Source organism: Boleophthalmus pectinirostris, unplaced genomic scaffold (assembly GCF_026225935.1).
Source record: "Boleophthalmus pectinirostris isolate CB_2022bp ecotype Guang Dong unplaced genomic scaffold, ASM2622593v1 HiC_scaffold_4, whole genome shotgun sequence".
NCBI classification, from domain to species: Eukaryota; Metazoa; Chordata; class Actinopteri; order Gobiiformes; family Gobiidae; genus Boleophthalmus; species Boleophthalmus pectinirostris.
In genome coordinates, this window is record NW_026571353.1 from 17,561,334 (window position 1) to 17,581,626 (window position 20,293).

General features: G+C 37.3%; 2 protein-coding genes and 1 long non-coding RNA gene across 5 annotated transcripts; 1 reads left to right on the forward strand and 2 right to left on the reverse strand.

The window, feature by feature from the left end:
* The first annotated feature begins 6 nt into the window (after positions 1-6).
* LOC129411231 (uncharacterized) lies at positions 7-9,958 on the forward strand. 3 transcript variants are annotated; one of them, XR_008633208.1, is made up of 3 exons: positions 7-207; positions 8,852-9,001; positions 9,389-9,958. It is a non-coding gene; the product is annotated as an uncharacterized LOC129411231 (long non-coding RNA). The 3 variants fall into 3 exon arrangements; XR_008633209.1 differs by having other exon boundaries at positions 7-203; XR_008633207.1 differs by lacking the exon at positions 7-207 and adding an exon at positions 7,968-8,180.
* gda (guanine deaminase) lies at positions 605-5,982 on the reverse strand. The gene is made up of 14 exons (XM_020935452.2): positions 5,774-5,982; positions 5,224-5,306; positions 4,803-4,974; positions 4,554-4,641; positions 3,777-3,882; positions 3,667-3,694; positions 3,482-3,589; positions 2,995-3,102; positions 2,813-2,910; positions 2,669-2,736; positions 2,436-2,582; positions 1,596-1,714; positions 1,481-1,508; positions 605-1,397 (listed from the first exon to the last, which is right to left on the reverse strand). Exons 1-14 carry the CDS (start codon positions 5,900-5,902, stop codon positions 1,321-1,323), a joined length of 1,359 nt encoding a protein of 452 aa, XP_020791111.1. The 5' UTR covers positions 5,903-5,982; the 3' UTR covers positions 605-1,320.
* An 8,447-nt stretch (positions 9,959-18,405) lies between the features above and the next one.
* cunh9orf85 (chromosome unknown C9orf85 homolog) lies at positions 18,406-20,201 on the reverse strand. The gene is made up of 4 exons (XM_020935548.2): positions 19,992-20,201; positions 19,779-19,885; positions 19,572-19,685; positions 18,406-19,297 (listed from the first exon to the last, which is right to left on the reverse strand). Exons 1-4 carry the CDS (start codon positions 20,091-20,093, stop codon positions 19,057-19,059), a joined length of 564 nt encoding a protein of 187 aa, XP_020791207.1. The 5' UTR covers positions 20,094-20,201; the 3' UTR covers positions 18,406-19,056.
* Positions 20,202-20,293: the final 92 nt, after the last annotated feature.

Below are 20,293 nucleotides of genomic sequence, written 5' to 3' on the forward strand. Positions count from 1 at the left end.
GTCAGCCGAACAAGAGCCGTTTGTCATTACATTGAGCTCTATGGGAAAAGTCTTCCTGGACTGGAAGGATTTTTTCGCTGTAGTACCAATGAGCGGCCACTAAGTCGACTCGAAACAGTTCTTTATTCTCTATTCTCTTAAAATACCACATCAAGTTATTTTAATAGATCCCTGTGGCGAACCTGTTTGGACCGTAAGCTTAAGTAAGTAAGTATATATCTTTCTGCAATTCTCAAAAATCCTAATAGGCTTTTTAAAATTTTATTTTATGGCAAAGAAAGATTTATAAAAAACATTGCTATATTGGCTATAGTAGGCATATTACCAAAATCAGGGAAAATCAGAAACTGCTCTTGAAAATTCTATGCTGTGCAATAATGTGGATGAATAACGATGCATTTTTATTGGACTGTGCAGCTGTATGGCATCAAAGAAATTGATATCCGTCCTGAGTGATGAATTGTGTGAATTTATAGACATGAAATAATATGTTCACTGCTGTCATTGAAAGTGCGTCCATCATATAGCTGAATTTCTCCAACTTGAGATAATAAAGATTTTTCTTTTTGACTTAATTAATGAGAAACCACACTGACATTAAGAATAGTTTTATCAAATGTATTTCAAATGCTAGTGACAATGATGTAACAAAAAACAATTTACCCAAAAAAATCTACAGAAGCCTGTCTTCGCTGACATCCTCCTGTGTCAGTGACTTTTTGTCTATTTCAGTTCTATTTAAAGATGAGTGTCAGTGGGCTGTGTCATTCCTCTTTCATGTGACAAACACAAATGTCTTTCTATTTAGATCTGCTCTGCTCTCTATTTGCTACATACACACATTTAAAATGAATGACAAAATCTCACATTTTAATAAGAGTTACAAAATAAAACAAATAGGGTTACTAAATGCGCTCCCTTTGTTTCCATAAGTAGCATTTTTAACACTAACTTATCAATGCCTGTACAAAAAGAAATGTATAAGCATGCGTAATTATAAATGAAAAGACAATGCCTCATGAAATTTGATTCCTGAGTGGAGTAAACAGAGCAAAGCAAACTGCTATAGCTGTAGTAATAAACAGTGTATTGTGCCCTGTCAACAACTACAGATACTTCTGTTTTAATTGGCACTGTACTAATGGCCTCCCGTTATGCATTTACTTTAGGAAAAATAGAGAATGTTGTAAGTAAGTTAGTTACAGGCTACAATCGAAATTAAGGCAGCATGTACCAGAAAAAGCGACATAGCCATATATATGTGTTTGGCAAATGGTCATTTAGAAAACATTTACCACATTTCACTAGAATCATTCTGGTTCATTCCGGTTTTGAATCTGTGAATGGGACGACTCTTCTGCCAGCCACAAACACCTCCACAATGTTGCGATCATCCCCTGAAAATATTTGTAAACAGTACTGATTAATGAGCTAATGATTATTCAAAATCTAAATAATTTTGTGAATCATTAACACATACCTAAATTCAGGAACTTTTCTACAAGTATCTAAAGGATCAAAAGCAAAAGCATATTAAAGATAGCTCAGAGGAAACAACTGCAATTTATTATTATTTTTATTTCAGTTACAGCAACCTTTGGCTCTTCGTGCTGTATCAGATCAATAGGTCCACCTGGCACAATCAAATTCACCCTGAGAGCGTCAAAGTCTTTGCCAACTTCAAAGTTTCCTGTTTGACCATCTAGTGATAATGCTGAAACAATAATGAAATTAATTTTTAGCCTGCAATAAACAATATTTTAATCTGTCTCCTTTGGGGTTAGGAAACAATCTGACTCATGCAGTGGTTTAAATTTATTTAAAGCATTTATTGATTTTTTTTTTTGGTATTGTATTTTTCCCCACAAGCCTTTCTGACCTGGTTCATTTATCTGGGCTTCTGAATGGAAAGATTAGTTTGTCCCAAACCACATATCCTACATGTCTACTTTATATTTAATTTAACCCTGAAAGTGCAGATGAAGCTATCAGCAGCAAGGACATAATATTGTTACATAAAGCCATTACCACAAACACACAAGACAGCGACATCCTCCCGGACACTTTGGTTTGATTTGTTCTCCGATTACTTCCAGGAAAACATTTTCAAGAATTGCCCGCATTTCCATACAAACTACACAATATCATTAATTATTCATTTTCAGGGTGACAAATGTATAGATTAAGAAGTTAGTATAGATTTAAATTTTTCTTGTCTAAGAATCCTTCTATGTTTTCACTATCCCCTTTTTTGACTAGGTTCACACTACTGTATATGGTAACAATCTTCAAAACAAGCAATCTCCACTACCTCCAATAATCATTCTTAACTTGTGTTTAGTGTCATAATATCTACATTATGAAACAGGGCTTATCTCAGCACTGCAAAACAGATGCTTTGCACTATTTTATTTAGTAACATATTTTAAACCTACCTTGGCTGCCACCAAGAGTTGCCAATCTGAAGGCCTCTTCAAATGTTAGGGGGTCCAAGTCTGAATCTTGCATGGCCAAGACTTTGGATGAGTCCTGTGCTCTCCTCATAGCATCCAGTATAGAGGCAGAATATCCACCTGCCACATCTAAAAGAGGACCATGATATGACTACATTTATGGACATGTCCAGCAAACTCCTGGGAGGACTTTGAATAAAATCAAATATTCTCACCTGTTCCGAGCCCCAGCTTGACATTGTGTTTCAGAACATTCCGTACATTCAAAATACCGCTACACAACCTTTTCCACACAATAAATACAACTCTTACAGTAACATTATTTATTATGATAATCAACATTGAAATAAATAACTCACGAAATGTTGGAGTTTGGACAGTGAGACAGAGATGCTCCTGTTTCTCTAAATAAGGTCAGCTCCTTGTCACTCAGGTAACAGCCATGGGCCATTATTGTCTGTTAATTGTACAAAGTTAATGAATAAAAACACAACATAATAATGTCATTACATAATTCGATCTGTGTGCAGTTGAAACTAACCTTGTCAGTAAGCAAGTTATATTTGCAATAAACGTCGCTGTAGGATTCAGACTCAGGGAACAATTCCTTTACCAGCATCACTTCTTCCGGGTTTTCACTAATGTGACTCTGAAATAAATAAATCAAATTCCCAGTAAATATACACAATAATAATGAAAGACAAGAAGATAAATAATGACATTTATTTTGATCAGTTCATCTCCCTCAAATATTTTGCAAAGGCATGACTCTAATAGCAGATTTTGAGATGTACCATGTACAAGTAAAATACCTACTCGACTTTGGAATCACAAATGTATTGTACTAATAGTTGAACTACAGTACTGAGACACCAGAGCTCCAGAACAAAGGCTTTGCTTAGTGTGTGTGTTTGCTTTGCTTCAAATAAAGTCAATTGTTTACAGTGGAGCATGCACGTACAAAATAGCTGTCTCTGACAACAAGTCCCAGGAGATACAGTCAGAGTTGGTTGCTAAAGAAAAATCACCTGGATGTGCAGGTTGTTATTCTTGGCAATTGCTCCCAGCTGTCCAAGTAAGGCTCCTGAACAGGATGGAGCAAACCGTGGGGTAACAACTGGCTTTACTAGAGGGTACTGAAAAACACCAACATTCAGTTCAATTTTAAGCATATCAAACAGTTGGTGTTTATATTATGGAAAATGTATTTTACCTTTTTGTTCAAGAGCTCAGCAATAAACCTTTGGAGTATAGAGAATAAATATTTAGTTCTTTGCAAATGAACTGGAAATGGAAATGGACACTTTGATAGCACTGACTCACCGACAGGTTTCGTCCTGAGACTCCTGCAGTGTTTCTTTGTAGTATTTGACAGCATTGTTTCTGTCCATACACACTTTACCTACCAACGCTCTTTGACCAAATGCATCTATAATGTACACAAGATAAATATTAAACCATATTACCACCCTTACTCTTCTTACACAATGCATAATATAATTTTATTTTGCAATGATTATCATAGTGATTATATAAACACTTGGAGTCTATTAATTGGATATGAAAACCCTGGTTACAACACTGAGGCTATAAGCTATATTCAGATGACTGAAATATTGAATGATGATTCAGTTTGATAGTCGTTTAATTTAAGGCAGAGACCCTTCTCTTCATTTTTCAGGGTAAAGGATCTGGCAGCTACCTGAGAAATGATGGTGGAGCATGCAGTTTTGGCATGTTCCTCCATAACACTAGTCCTGAACTGCTCCAGAGACAAGTAACTAAGAAATTAATTGTAAACTCTAATGATGGGAACATCTTTTTACAACAGCACAAAAGGGCAAAGGTTAGCTTGAGTGATAGTGACTACAGAGGCATGTGCCACGGCTGTTCGAGTCATTGATGATTATACACAAAGGAACTAAAAGAACACACCTCAGAATATTTAACAATAATTGGCCAAATATTTAATGCTCATGTCTTTTGAACACAATTTTATAAGTCAATAATAAGTTGTATATTGGACAATGAATAATACTGTAGTATCAAATGAAGATAGTACAGTACTGAAGATACTTAGACTCAGTTTAGTTTCCTTACTAGCAATCTCTCCCAGCAGGAGAGAGCTGTTGGTATGAATTGTTGCAAAGTAACATGCAGTAGTTGTTCCATTTCTCAGGGTTCTTTTCTGTTAAAAAGAAGTGTCATGTTACAAGCTTAAAACAGCATTCAGACAATCCACTCTTCACTTTTGTTAAGCTGATAATTGCTCATTGTCAGTTTTCTAAAACTGCATGCTTTGCGAAAGACCACTTTCCTTCACATGACATGTTAGTCACCAAAACGTACCACTACTTGTTTATAGACCTTGCGAGCAAAGTCTAAGTCTTTGAACTGTGATTCCACTGGAAACGTGTATGTGTTCAGCCACTGCAGTAGAGGTAGGTCCAGAGCTGTGCCCGCATAGCTATATTGCGAAGCATGGATGTGTGTGTCCACCAGTCCTGGCATAAAGAACTCACTAGAGGGAAAAGGAAGGTTTAGTTGAAATGAAATGATAAATTGCATGCTACAAATCAAAAGATCAAGGATGAAGCTCAAGAAACAATTAAAAAACCAGACATATCCTACTCTTTTCTAAATCATTGCAGGCTACTATATATTCCATAAAAAGTCATCTATGAAACAAGACTTTCGATAGCTTACTTTTAATGAGCTTCATAGCTATTCACATACATAAAGAAATAGACCGTGATAAAACTTATCTTACTGTTGGGAGAGTTGGATGATGTCTGAGGTTTTGAAGTCTGCAGCCAGTCTACCCAGGTCCTCACCCTTTTCTATGAAAGCAATCTGACAAAAAAACAAGATATATTTCATGTGTGGTGTTTGTTGAAAATGCTACTCGACTCTTTCATAACAAATGTCAAATGATTCATTTGTTATGAAAGCAACCCATTAGGCTTATTTTTCACAATCATTGCAAGCGGTGTGGACCTACTGGTCTTGTCAGTTTCAAAATGACAAGCTTATCCCCTGTACGTCGGCATAAAGACAGGACTGAAGCTCAAAGCACAGGACTTGGGCCTTGACTAGACTTGAGGCCAAGACGTGAGACTGACTTGCAAACTAAGGTCCCACCTCTGTTGTCACATAATTCAGGAGTTCAGCAATAGGTCCAAACCTTTTGTTTACTGAGTTAACAGACAATAAAGACTTACATTGCCACACATTCAAGTTACTTCGTAAAACGTAAAAAAAAAAGAGTAACTGCTAAGCATACAAAAATCAATATAATAAACAATAACAACAGAACAAACCTTCCCTTCCGTGTCTACTCCTAAAAGCGCGTCTTCCAAGATCTGGAGCGCGCAGGTCCGGGTCGAGTGCACAAATGTACCTCTGAATACGCGCTCAATGTCCGGTTTATTAAAAGAGCTATTAGCCATCTCCTCCGCGTGAATTGTTGTCAATAGTGACGATGTGTACACAGTGGAATCGCACTTGGGTTGTGTATAGACAAGCAAAGAACAAGATGCTTAAAAGGCAAAACTCCACCTGACTGGGAGGACACTGCGCAGCCAATCAGAACGCTACAGACCAGGGCGCGCGTTCATGTGCTCTTGTGCCTATGGTCGCGCAGTATGTCTCTATTTGAAGCGGGTTTTACTGCAGTAGTGGAGTAAAGTAGCATTTTACAGTCTACAGTTGAATAAAAGTAATCAGATATTTTCAGTGAAGCATATGGGAACATAGTGGATAGCAAAGCCATCTGATTCTGCTTAAACAAGGAATGCAGTGAAAACATTATTATGCGTTTCATGTACACTTTAGTCACAGAATTACACACTCTAACTTTTTATTTGAGTGGAATGTAGCCTATTGACAATAAAAAGACAGATATAAGCTACATGAAAAATATATTAAACATACTATTTGTTGCACAGAGACACAGCGATAATAAGGTAATAGGATTGAATCACAGCCAGCCAACCACAACCAATATCATTAATATAGTATAAATGTTGGAAATTGTATGTCTTTGGCTTTAAACTTTGCATGAAAAAATAAATATAACTTTCCTTTTTTAAATGTATATTTTTTTTATGAGTATATTAAAAATGCACGCATTGGTGCACAGTTTTTTTGTTACGGAGTCAAGCTGCTTATGTCCATGTTATTCCTTTGCCTGAAATGTTACACAGTATAATAGAGATATAGATAAAGTTGCACTGCCATTCGAGAAATATTTTAATGGGGTGGAGTCATACAAAGCAGAAATGCTATCAAACACGTTTTTCTTTAAGAGTATTAGGCTAATTATGGATTGTTGTTATTATTATCATTATTGTTAATATTATTACTATTACCTGCAACAGGTGTTGAGGCTGTGTGGTAGACGATACGCACACAAGACAATAATAAAAGGTTGAAATGTATTTTAAAAAAACAAACAAAAAAACAAAAAAAAACCCCAAAAAAAACAAACAAACAAAACAATAAGGCCTGCCACTGGTTGTAAACATTAAACAACAACCTCTCGTCAAAAACACATGAACATCACTGAAAGAAGCAATCGGGCAAGAAAGAGCCACGCGTCGGCCAGCACCAGGGCTGTAGTGGGCGTGGTACGCGAGGGCACGCCGTCCACACACTTCTCCTGATGTGAGATATTAAAAAATAAAAAAATGGTGGTATAATTTTTGGGAGGGGCACCAAGGCCAAAATTATAAATATAAATTCTGAATATTTTGGTTACTAGTGGCTGAACTATATCAGAGCAAAATGAACAGCCACGCGAAAACTTTACGCAACAACACAACGTAACACGCTGCTCACACCCAGACCCAACAACGTCAACAAAACTACAATAAGATAAGAGGCTCTGGTCACAACATGAACACAACATGAACACACGGCATCAGCGCCGCTCCTACAGCACACGTCAGAACAACCGCAGCTCCACCGCACCCACCAGCTCATTTACGCACTATTTAACTATAACACTATTTATCTGTGACGCTCCGTCTTTAGATTTGCCGCAAACTAATGAAAACCAGCCTCTTACCTTCTCCAGAGACTGAAGCAGAGTGTTTCCTCTATCTGCTCTTCCCACTGGTTCTGTCTCCAAAAGTGTATTGTCCAATATGAAGAGATGAAACTTGTTCAAATCCCGGTCCAGTCAGGTCCGTGACGCGAGGTCCGGGAGTCGAATCCACGAGCTGGTTGTAAAACTAAAACTTAATCCCACTTGCTACTTAAATCTGAAAGTTACACCAGTCCATATTAGCACCAGGACACCAGGTAGACTTCTGCCTCTGCGCTACGCCCAGGACAAACTTTTACACCCAGAAACAAGCGGGCAAAGGCGGATAGACTCTATCCTCTGCCTGGTCCCGGCGGCGGGTCTATCAATGGCTGTGTCCCAATTCGAGGGCTGCAGCCTCCAAAGGCTGGTTTGAAGGCCGCATACGTCACTTCCGGTGAAGCAAGGCCTGTCCCATTCAAGCCATGGTCCCATTTCATTTTTATGTCATGCAGCCTTCAAATGCAGCCCTAAAACCGGCCTCGTTTCCATGGAGATGGGGCCGCGAACGGAGGACACATCCGAGTATCCTTCGCAGCCTTCAGTATCCCAGCATGCACCGCGCGGCGGCAGTCAGATGTTCGAAAACACGGAGCGAAAACACGCAGCAAAAAGCCCGTCCGGAGAGCGGAGAAAAACATGTAACACTTTTAACTTTAGGAAATCATTACTAACACAACTGTAAACGTAAAGTACGACCATAACTCCCACAAAACTGTCAAATAAGTTTGTTTTTAACTGCGTGAACCGCGGAGTTTTGAGCTAAAGTTTGCCTAGTGATGTGCAGCTAATGCGATGAAAAATCCGCTCAAACTTTCATATTTGGACACATTTCCATCAAACACTACTGATGTTTTTACTGTTAGGGGAAAAGAAGCCCACGGAGTGATTTAAAGAAGCTACGAGGAGAAAACTCCACGTTTTCACGGACAGTGTAAACATGTAAACAGTTGGTCAGTGTAGCTCGGAGTTAAGATGAAAACACGCATTATTTCATACATTCAACTGAAAAGACTCAGTTTGACTCTATCAAAGCTCATATTTACTTGTAAATCACATAATATATGCCTCCAACGTGTGCATTTCATTCAGGGAATACATTATCTGCTTTTAACAATCCGTGCATGTTTGTAAAGTGAAGAGTAAATAATCCTGCCTGGACAGGTCAGATTTATGATGGACATGAGGCTCATTGAACAGATTTGTGCAGACACTGGTGTAGATACGACCTGACTGTCTGTTAAGTCTGTCACATGTAATGTTATAACAATGAGAAATCTGTTTTACATGAATTTTCTTTTCTCATCTGCAGCCTCCCGTATGAGGACACAGCACACTGCAGGGGCCACAGAACTGTTGGCTGACAAGATGCTTGTGATTCATAAAATGGGTCAAATGCAGATGACAAAGTAAAGCCAACACTGAGCTGGAGGTGCTGACCCAGACTCCTGCCAACGATTAGGTATGGGGCATGTTACATTGAAAATTCTACTAATAATAAGAGCTGCAAATGAATCATGCTCATGTTGAAATTATGATTTTAAATTGTGAAAATATGTATTTCTCAAATGTGTGGGATTCCTCTATTCATTTAGCTGTTTCAGATGTAAACTGCCTTTGAATCTGAATGTACATCAGAGTTTAAGTTCAACGTTAAAATTGTTTATTGTCAATTCTTCATACGAAAAACATATAAAGAATTGTTTTTCTCACTCCCTTGCGTATAAATAAATAATAATAAATGTAAATAGTGCGGGGGGAGTCCAGGTGTTCTTTGGGGCTGCATGCTCTGTGAAACTTATTTTCCTCTAATAGTGTTGTAGTTTTCTTAATGTGTGTGTCATTACAGGTTTTCACTCTGCAGGACAGAACTTTGAATCAATCAGACCTAACACCCATTCTGCTCTTCCTCCTCCAGAAGACGAGAGACACATCAGACTGAGTGGTCCAAGTCCACTGTCCATGTCTCCAATGTCCATGTCCAGAGTCTCTGAGGAGGAGGTCCAGAGTCTCATATGATCTGAACAAGTGTGTGTGAGACAGAAATGAAAACATCTGCTCATAAGTTTTTCTGAATGTTTTTCAGTCTGTACTGACATTTGATTTATGGTGAAATGTGCCATTTATTTGATGTCTCTTTTGATAGTAACTAATTACATGTACTATAAGAATGTACTATTGTACTGCAGATAACCGTGGTATTCCACATGATCATATTTGGCAAAGATATTTTGTTCATTTTTGATTGTCACTTGCTTCAGCAAAAAGGAAGCACAATGAGATTTACTGACATACAGCTGTTTGTACTAACCTGTTAATGCAGAGTGTGTGTAATGGGTTTAATATTTGACTTCATATTATGATAAAGTATTTCCAGAAGTTCCTTGGATTGTTTAATAAACCAGCTTTTCTCAGGAGAGATGTCTTTCTTTCTTTACAAATCCTTAATAATGATAATTATTTAGTAATGCATATCTCATCATAGTTTTTGTAAACTTTAAGATAATTTAGTCTATTTAAGATGTATCCCTTAAATATAGCCGTTTTGTTTTGCAAAAGTTAAACATACATTTTCGTTTTTGGCCATAAGATTTGGATGCGAATTATTAAAATAATTTGGTCACAAAATCCGACAGTTTGATGACCTGTGCGTATTCTTTTTACTGATCCGTGTGCGTAATCTGCGCGGAGCGTGTTAGCATTAGCATTAGCTCTAGCAGCGTCCCTCGGTTGCTGGGCGACGGGGGAGCGGCTCCGAGGGCTAGACCTGTCCCATTTCCACAATGGCCTGGCGTCCGCGGAGGCCAGTTCAAGGGCTGCAGCCTTCGCAGCCTTCGCAGCCTTCGGAGGCTGCAGCCCTTTGGGACACAGCCAATGTGTCATCTCTTTGGCTCTCTTCTCGCGATTTCCTGTGTGGAATTTTTTTTTTTTTTTTAAATAAACCCATGGGAGCTTTAGGCTAAAGTAGCTAGCTGCCGCTAATCGTAAAACTGCTACGAGTTGACGCAGCAGGTTAACGTAACGTGACTGACAGAACAGTTGTCCAATCACACTACACTAAATAAGCAGAAACTGTGATATCATTGACCCTATTGAAAGTTTGTGCCCTCAGTCCAATGGGGGATGGGACACCAGTGGCCGCTAGGGGGGTGGGGGGTGGGAATGTTATCATTTCTGGTGAAGCTCCTCCCTCTGAAGTATCTCCTCCCCAAAACTTTGGGAGGGAAAATTCAAATGTAGAAGGACACATGGCAAGCCATTTTAACATTAAACGCTAAGTTTGACTATCCGGAATTAACGTTGTAGATATCAACAACGTCTTTCTGACTAGGCATAATTTCATGTTGGAAAGTGGGAATTGTCATTTGAGATATCTTATATATATTTTCACTAGACGAAAGGCCAGTTAGAGATATCTGCAATTCAGTTTTGATAGAAAAAACGAAATTACAGATTCAGATGCAATTACATCATTGAAAATGACATTCAACTCGTCACACATCATAAATAACAACTGCAGATATCTGTTATTCAGTTCTGACAAGGCAGATTGAAAGTTAAAGATATCTCAAACATCATTATGACATCATGACACAGAAAGCATCACATTGCCTCTAGCTACTAACAGTGCACCAACACATCCAAAAAGCCATGTCTCTAAAGCTGAACAACTGTCAGAGTCAAAATTATTTTTTGTCATTAATATAATTTTCAATGAACGTTTCACTAAAGTACATTGACAAAAAGACCCTAAGATGCATTTTGGCTATCTTACTGATAAATTAACTTTCCGTTAACAGCCTACAGGTGCCATGTGGAAACGCTCTGCTTCCGCCTAAAGTGGGATCATTTACATCAGGGGTCATCAAACTAAGGACCACCACATGACTGTAACTGCCCCCCAACCTCTCTGCCCCCCACCACTTGAAAAGGCCCTGTGAGACAATTCTCAAAAGTTGTCATGGCCTGTTTTTTTAAATTAATTTTTGGCAAATAATAACATGTTTGCACCTTGTATTTTGTTCATTTTGTCAATAAAAATATATTTATACGAAGTATTTATATTTATATTTACAGTAAATAATTATATGACTTATTTACATACTGTTGTTCTGCTTTAGTTTTGACCTGTAAATGGCCTACTGCTCATTTCATTTTCTCCTTGACCTATAAAATACTCACCTGGATAGACATAAGAGCTGGCAAGTTGATCTGTACTCATATTACAATTTTAATTTTTTTTAATGTATATTATTTTATAGGGCTATTTATTTGACTTTTACTAAGTGCTGCACACAGCCATTATTAGTAAAATTGTTATTAATATTATTATTGTTAATATCATCAGGCCTACCTACAATTTGTAATTTTTCACTCTCCTTTGCCAGTGTCAATCACCAGACATTTCTTACCTTTGATGTTATTGTTATTAGAAAATAACTAATTGGAATATCTGTGGTAGTTCAACTTAAAACAAAGTGTGAAGTATTTACTACTTTTGCAAACCACTAGTAACAATAAATAAATATGTGCCAAATTATATGTTGATATAGTACTGTGAATGGCTGTGCCAGGCTAGTATTTTCTACTACACAATGAGGCCTGCTGGTGGTCATTTTGGTCTAGGTTACAATTCTGTTATATGGCCTACCTGACCCTGGCCCCCCATCACAGTTAGAGCAATAATGTGACCACCTGTCATTTCATCTCGTCAAAACTCAAATTCAAGATACCTGTAATTATATTTTAACACAATGAAATTCAGATATCTCTACTCAAAGTTCATTAAAAAATATCTAAAACTTGATAAGAGATATCTACAACTAAATTATGACTATCTCAAACTCCAGTTGGAGATACTGAAAACATCATTTTGACTAGTTGTAATTCCACTTAGAGATATCTATAACGTCATTTCTCCTTGTCAAAACTTAATTTAAGATATCTGAAAATGATCATCATTATGGATAGGAAAAATGTTGTTGCGGATATCAGAAATTTTTGACTAGGCAAAACTGAGTTGGAGATATGTGCAATAGGCAAGGCAAGGCAAGTTTATTTGTATAGCACAATTCGTACACAAAGTAATTCAAAGTGCTTTACAGAATAAGAAATACATTAAAATCATAATAAAAACAAATCAAAACATAAATAATCATGAAGATTAAAATAAAAAAAAAAAGAGAGACATAAATTGGAGAGAAGAGAAGAGTGCGGAATGAAAACCTTTCAGTTATATGCACAGTTAAACAGAAATGTTTTGAGTCTGGATTTAAACAGCGTCACAGAAGAGGCCTGTCTCACATGTTCAGGAAGACTGTTCCAGGTTTTAGCTGCATGAACCTGAAACGCTGACTCCCCTTGTTTAGTTCTGACTCTGGGCACCAGCAGGAGGCCGGTCCCTGAGGTCCTCAGAGTGCGAGATGGTTCATATGACACTAACATGTCACAGATGTACTTTGGTGCTCGGCCACGGAGAGTCTTGTACACAAGCAGAGCTGCTTTAAAGTCTATTCTCTGAGGCACAGGAAGCCAGTGCAGAAACCTGAGCACAGGACTTATGTGCTCATACTTCCTAGTTCGAGTAAGGACCCGAGCTGCGGCGTTCTGGATGTACTGCAGCTGTCTCACAGCTCGTTTGGAGAGACCAGTGAGCAGACCATTACAGTAGTCTAACCTACTGGAGACAAATGCATGGATAAGTTTCTCCAAGTCTGATTTAGACAGTAAACCTTTGATTTTTGCTATGTTTTTTAGATGGTAAAAGGCTGCAGATGTTATTGATTTTATGTGACTGTTAAAGTTCAAGTCTGAGTCCATTATTACCCCTAGATTTCTTGCCTGATTTGAAGGTTTTAGAGAGAGACTGCTCTCATAACCATAACCAATACATAACCAACTTAGCGTTTACATGTTAAAAGGGCTTGCCATAGGACACGACAGTTACAGGAGTAAAGGACACACAGTGTGCATCCAGGAGAATTATGAGAGCTGATCTGGAGGTAAGACTTTTCAAAGATTTTATATGCTTCTCTGGCCTAAAATGTAGTCATTGTTAAAACATGTTTGTGTTGGTTAATGTAGGGTTAATGTAAGGACTGTTTCCATGAAACTACAGTAATTGTTAGCATCAGTGCCCATCTACAAGAGTGTGACAGTTGTACTAAGATTTGAATGTGTTGCTTCCAGAGTCATCTACAAACAAACAGTGATATCCAGAGCTCTGCTCTAGCTGTGGGTAAGTTCAAGAATGTTAGAGATAATGTTAGATAGTCATTTTGCACAATTCTGAAAGTGAGGTTAACAGTTAAAATAAAAAGACTAAAAACAATTTTAATATTAATACACAAAATATAATATTGTATTTGAAAGTAATAAGTGTTATTTAGACACATATAACACAGACTAGATCATCAAGTCTTCATACTGTCCAGCTTTAAACTGTGTGTCGCTGTTCCTGTGCTTTCTGATATGTTTGATTCAGTTTAAGACTATACTGAACTGTAGAAAATTAAAGACAGTTTTTAAAAATATTTTACATAAAAACCCTTTAAGGACATTTGTTGTTGCATGTTAAAATAATTGTGTAGACAGAATTAAATTATAAATAAAAAGTAAAACCATAAAAAAGTTTCCATATTTTTTCCACACAAATCCAGCCTTTTTTTCAGTATAGTGCACCTATAATCTAAACTGTTGTTACTCAAGTGAAGGAGACAGGATAAATCCAAGGTAGAAAACATGACTGAAATTGTGAAGTTACAGAATGTTGTTCAGATATTTGCAGTAGAAAATGTGAAGAATGTAGTTCAAATATGTAGCAATAGCTCTTAGTGTGTGTGTGTTTTAAATGTCAAATTTTTTACAGTAGCTATATTTTCTTGACATACGCAACCAGATAACTGCTGATTCAAGACATATATGTGAACTTGTAATAGTAGTAGATTGCAATAGCGGTTATTAGATAAGCGATGGTTACATGATGGTTTCATTAAGGTACCCCAGTAGATGCAGCAGTTATAGAAGGCCTAGTATAAGATAATCAGTTGCACTGGTGACTGCATTAGTCATCATGCTTCCTACTGCCCTAAGGTTAACATGAGTTGACAAGACAGTGAACAAAAGTCATGTGCATACAAACTTGTGAGCACAAAACAAAAGGGAATCCTGTGAATGTACTGGCTATTCATAAAGTATGAAGTCAGTGAGGAACTAAAGCACTCATATGATTAACAATTGGAAATTAGCCACAAGCACGCTACCACTAGTCTAAATATAATACGTAGAAACTGTGACTGCCATCTCTTTTATAAACGAAGTTCAGTCAATTAATTAGTGAAGGTCTGTGGAGTGCAACAGTGACCACCCACCCCCTGGTTCTTATAAATTTATATTCAATGTTAGTAAAAGTTTTCCCAGTTACTAAATTATTAAAGCATTTCCAAATCTAGCCAAATCTCACTAAATGTATTTTGGACTTTGATCAATTACTACTGCATACTAGCTACTACTACTACTAGCCGGTTAGCTACTCTTAATATTTGACTAGTCTGTGGGGAAAATGAAGGGCATCAGAGCAGGCAGTCACATTTGAGATTCATTTAAAGGCCCTATATTATGCAAACCTATGAGATTTAAGCCATGTAATGTTACCTCCTGAAAAACATACCTGGAGTATTGTTTTGTGTTGTTTTGTTTATATTTCCAAAGCTCAAAATACTCTGTTACATTTCAGGGCTGAAATCACCCAAAACATTCTAGTGAAAGTGTATGGAGTTTTAAAACAAAGTGGAGCACTTCCTGTATTACGCCATGACAATGTGGAACAAAGTGTTTTGAGAGAAGAACTCAGCCTAAATATGTAGATTTTGTGATAAACGTGTGTATGAATGAAATGAAACACAACTGCAGGTATGTTTGTGAAAAAAAAAAAAACAACCAACATTAAAAGAGATTAAAAAAAAAATAAAAAAAATTTATAACAAAAAGCATTTAACCATCTCTAAAGATCTCTTAGTGCCATATCATCTTTCATAATGATAATTAAATGCTGCATGGAAGCGGGGCTTAACCCCAAACACTTAACAGAGATCTACCTTAAATCATTAAACTTATTCAAAGTGTTCTAAGTGCAGCTGCTGCCTCATTTGCATGAGCCTGTACTTGCCAAATTTGCCTTTGCACACTTGCATCGCCCATCACAGGCTACTCTGCACCCACACTTGATAAGTTCATGGCATGTGTCCTTTGCTGAGGGAGCGTGGTCCACAATGGTAACCAGTGACTGCAATCACGTTTCCATACCCAATCTGCAGGGCTGGGGAGATCTGGTGTCTTAAAATACTAAAATTCTTAATGGTGCATTATAACTTTTCTGGTGGGGGGGTCCACAACCTGTTTCTTTCATGAAGATGTTATAGCTTTGGCTGGAATGTTCCACTGTATGGCATTAAATATATCACTCTCTGTTCATTCAGTTAAGGATTGAAAATGTGTCGATTGCTCAAATACCTAAAATGCAGACCTTCTTACATTTAGCAAGATCTCTTAATTGTCACCAGGGAGATGGAAAAGGTTAATGTCATACTGTGAAAGCAAAGCAATGACATCTCCATGGAGACAAGCAGGTATTTTACCTTCCACTGGAAATGTTACACTGTGCACCTTTAAAGATGTTAAACTGTATTGTCCTTTTACATAGCCTGCATATCTGACATTATAGGAAGAGAAAAAAACATTATTTCAGCTGTTTAAGCACTTTTTTTTTTTTTTTTAAACATTTGAAGCTAAAACATAGTACATTTGTGGTCTTAATAATGGGTTTATATCTTGATTACAATCCATATCTCACTGTAGTAAAGGTGTGAACAGAGCCTCCTCTTTAGATTATAGTCTGAACAACTGCAGATCATTCCAGATCGAGAGATCGCAATGAAAATAAGACACCATTTTAAAACCTGGTCGAATCTCGCCTTAATTTGGTCATAATCCTAAATCCCCATCTCCACAGCTTCAAAGATGTTCTCAGTCTGGTGTGGGATTACTGGAATGAGCCGTCCTCCTCTGCTGTTGTCAGAATTGTTATTATTATACTGTGATGTGTTTTTGGGGGGTAAATTAATTTGGTAAGTAAGTAAGTAAGTCTTAATTTACATAGATCTTTTCACAGACACATGGCACAAAGATGCTTAACAGAGCATTATTCATTCACTCCATACCCAGTGATGGTAAGACACTATTTTGGCCACAGCTGCCCTGAGGCAGACTGACAGAAGTGTGGCTGCCAGGCAACCTGCGCCATCGGCCCCTCCGACCACCAACATCACTCACACACACACCACTTTCATACTAGGCAATCTGGGTCAAGTGCCTTGCCTAAGGACACAACTGGTGCCCCATTGTGACACCTGACTCCCACCGCATTACTAACTAGGCCCAGCCTTGCTTAGCTTCTGAGATCTGACGGGCTCAGGCTTATGGCCACACTTGGTGATGTTTTTTTTATTTGTGGCACACACCAGATTTAAATCCGTCACCCTGACGCCTTAAAAGACAATGTAAGAGCAAATGTTTTTTAGCTAACATTCATTTATAAAGGATAATAAACTGCAAGGACATTTACACACTAGCAATTTGAATATTAATGCATAGAGATTTTTTAGGCATTTGTTGGTAGTATTAAAGATTTTCTATGTACTATGCTTTCTGCTTGGAGCAATAAATGCAATGTTACAGTATATTGTTCCTCAGTATGGCATTAAACTTTTCTATCTCCTTAGAGACAAGCGGCGCAACCAGACTATGTTTACAGGTCAGATATATGGAGAGGTGACCCTACTCATAATAAGAAGTATAGTAGTTTTTATATGCATACTTTATACTTTTACTCAAGTTTCACAGTAGTACTTGTAATTGAGTAAATGTTTCGCTGTGTAACTTTTACTCTCAGATTTTCAGTCGTCTTTCACCATTTGAACCAGGGCAGTCCTGCCTGATGTCACATAGTACTTGATACCACAGAGGCCACTGGAATTCACACATTCACTCATTTTTACACATTTTTGTCCAGATTCTTTTGCAGATTTATCTATTTTGCTCTAAAACTACCAAACAAGCAAACCAGTAAATAACACTATTAAAGATGCACTGTATAACAGGTGGAGTCCGCCACCTGCTTGTTTGGTCATTGATCTGCCTGGAATGTTCCACAATGTGACATTAAACAGCTCTACTTTACATTTATTCAATTACAGGTGGTTTTATAGGTCAAAAATACCTAGAAAAACAGGATTTCTGACTGAGAGTGGGGTTGCCTCTCCACAGATCTGACCTGGAACTTGGTCTGGTTTAGTCTCCATGAAGATAGAAAGGTTTAATACCACACTGTGAAACATTCCAGCTGATGTTTTCAGATTCCAGTAATAACATCTCCATGGAGACCAGAAAAATTACACAATGCACCTTTAAAAAAACATTAGATTAGTAGAAATTTTTTTGTCATTTCATTTTTACTTTCACTTTAAAAACAGCATTGAAACCACTTTGCAGCAACTACTATCTTGAGAATACATATTCATCTTTATAACCTATATGGCAATTTAACATTATTTTCCCAAAAAAAAAAAAGGCAGTTTAAGCAATAATTTAGCTCCCAGCCTCATTTACATGTCAGCCATTTTATGACATGTGCAGTACTCGGCTCCAGGATCGACTTGGGCTTGGTTCCATATCCAGAGATGTTGGTCCTAGGGATGTTACTAATCTGGCAAAGTTTCATGCTTGTACCATAAAAATGAACAATTAGGCACCTTTTTGGTCCTTAACAGCTCCATTAATACTGTGAAACAGTCCAGACAAAGCAATATCTCCACCAAAAAACCCCCACAATGCACCTTTAATGTCAAAACAATATTGTGTACAAACATAATAATAGCTGATACATTACATATACTATTTTCAGTGTCATAAAAGTAAAATAACTTGTGATGTAAAAAAATTCCATAAATGATCAGGCAAACAGAATGAGGGCATCTAGTTGACTATAGTGCCATCTAGAGGACTGATAAATTAAACAAGATACTAAATATTGTTAAGAAAAAAACTGCAATAAGGTATATGTTACTATCCCCTCCATTGGACCCATTGTTCGATGCAGCTGGGGTAACCTGTCAGAAGCACTGGGAATACATCCCCCAGATGTAAATCTAGGTTCGGTCAGGATTGGTCACATAGGATTTTACCTATTGTATAGGTCTTTGGGTTGATGGGGAGAAACCTAAAGGAAACCCACTCAGACATAGGGTGAAAAATGAAAACCCTGCACAGGAAGTCTTGAGACTCATGACCAGGCCATGACCTTCTTGCTGTGAGGCATGAACACTACCCATGAATGATGCACCATCCATTTCATAACTCCTAGGATCCATATATCAAACAATAATTATTACATAAACTATGGTATCCCAGTTGTTTCACCAAACAAATATTGGTTAAACAAACCAAATCTTAATCAATTTATCAGTCAGTTCCGTCTTTTATATATATTTTAGAGACATCTGGAAGGCAAGTTTTGTCCTTCATTTTCTTTAAATCTGAGTCTCTATCAAAGTCTTCCTCACTGCATTCATCATCTCCAAAATCAAAGTCATCATCTTCTTCCTCACTGTTCAGCTCATCTCTCTTCTGTTGTCGGCTCTTTTTCTTTTTACAGTTACCTTCTTCTTCTTCCTCTTCTTTATTGTCCAGATTGGAATTCACTCTGTATATAACAAACAATAAGAGTTAGAGAGCTATAATACATGGCCACAAGGTCTTGACAGTATAGTGAAAATGAAAGGCTACGCTGTACGCACGTGTTGTTTATATTTAACTGTTAAAACCTACCTTATAAGGTAAAATATAGTTTTACGGTTAGTAAAAATGTTACAAAAAGTGGTATCATTATTAAATAGAAACATTAATTACGAACACCCAGGGAATCCCTAGGACATTTTAGGAACCTACATTAAAGTCCAAACTCAGATTATACTTACGGAATAACAATTTCTTCCTTCTTGCCACATTTGCAGCAGATCTCTAGCTGAAGAGAGCAGGGTTTGCAGATGACGTGATAAGCATCCTTTATATTCTTCTGAGAACATTTAACACTGTATACACACAAAAAAAACCTTAAGTTTATGCTTTTTCATGCAGTCAATTAACGAAGTAATTAAGTAGACACAATTTTAGTATGACTCTACCATTTGCGAGGCTGTGTTAGAACTTTGTATTTGTTGTATTTGACCTTCCATTCAAGAACATCTTTACAGTGCTGGCAAAGGCCGTCGTGAACCTTTGATTTCGCTTTCTGTAAAAAAATAAAAAATAAATAAATAAAATCGTGGATGATACAAGTTGACTGTGACTGTTTTACTGCTAGCATGTATCGCTCAGAAGAAAAATGACTTGAATACCTTCACTTGGACTGTAGCTCCATACTTGTCATTTTTGAAGGCAGTTGCATTTTGATGTTTTTGACTACGCGAACGAGAAACATTACCTTTTTGAGAACTCATAGCGTATGATTCCAGCTTATGATCTTACAATCATAGGCACATGTATTGGAATCATGCGTGCATACTGCAACCCGGAAGTACTTCATCTGATTTTGAAACGTCAACATGAAGGTCAAAGGTAAATATTTTACATTTACTATTTACAAAACTGAATGTTTACTCTACATGAACCACTAAATTGGTAGAAAAAGCACACTAAC

What these genes read in the sequence shown, in the direction of transcription:
- gda (XM_020935452.2), bottom strand. Translation starts at nt 5,902, where the DNA reads ATGGCTAATAGCTCTTTTAATAAACCGGACATTGAGCGCGTATTCAGA. An exon ending in ATCATCCAACTCTCCCAACA is followed by an intron (nt 4,975 to 5,223) that starts GTAAGATAAGTT and finishes TTTTCCCTCTAG; the next exon opens with TGAGTTCTTTATGCCAGGAC. An exon ending in TACAGCACGAAGAGCCAAAG is followed by an intron (nt 1,509 to 1,595) that starts GTTGCTGTAACT and finishes TTGATCCTTTAG; the next exon opens with ATACTTGTAGAAAAGTTCCT.
- cunh9orf85 (XM_020935548.2), bottom strand. Translation starts at nt 20,093, where the DNA reads ATGAGTTCTCAAAAAGGTAATGTTTCTCGTTCGCGTAGTCAAAAACAT. An exon ending in GAGCTACAGTCCAAGTGAAG is followed by an intron (nt 19,886 to 19,991) that starts GTATTCAAGTCA and finishes ATTTTTTTACAG; the next exon opens with AAAGCGAAATCAAAGGTTCA. An exon ending in AAGGAAGAAATTGTTATTCC is followed by an intron (nt 19,298 to 19,571) that starts GTAAGTATAATC and finishes TGTTATATACAG; the next exon opens with AGTGAATTCCAATCTGGACA.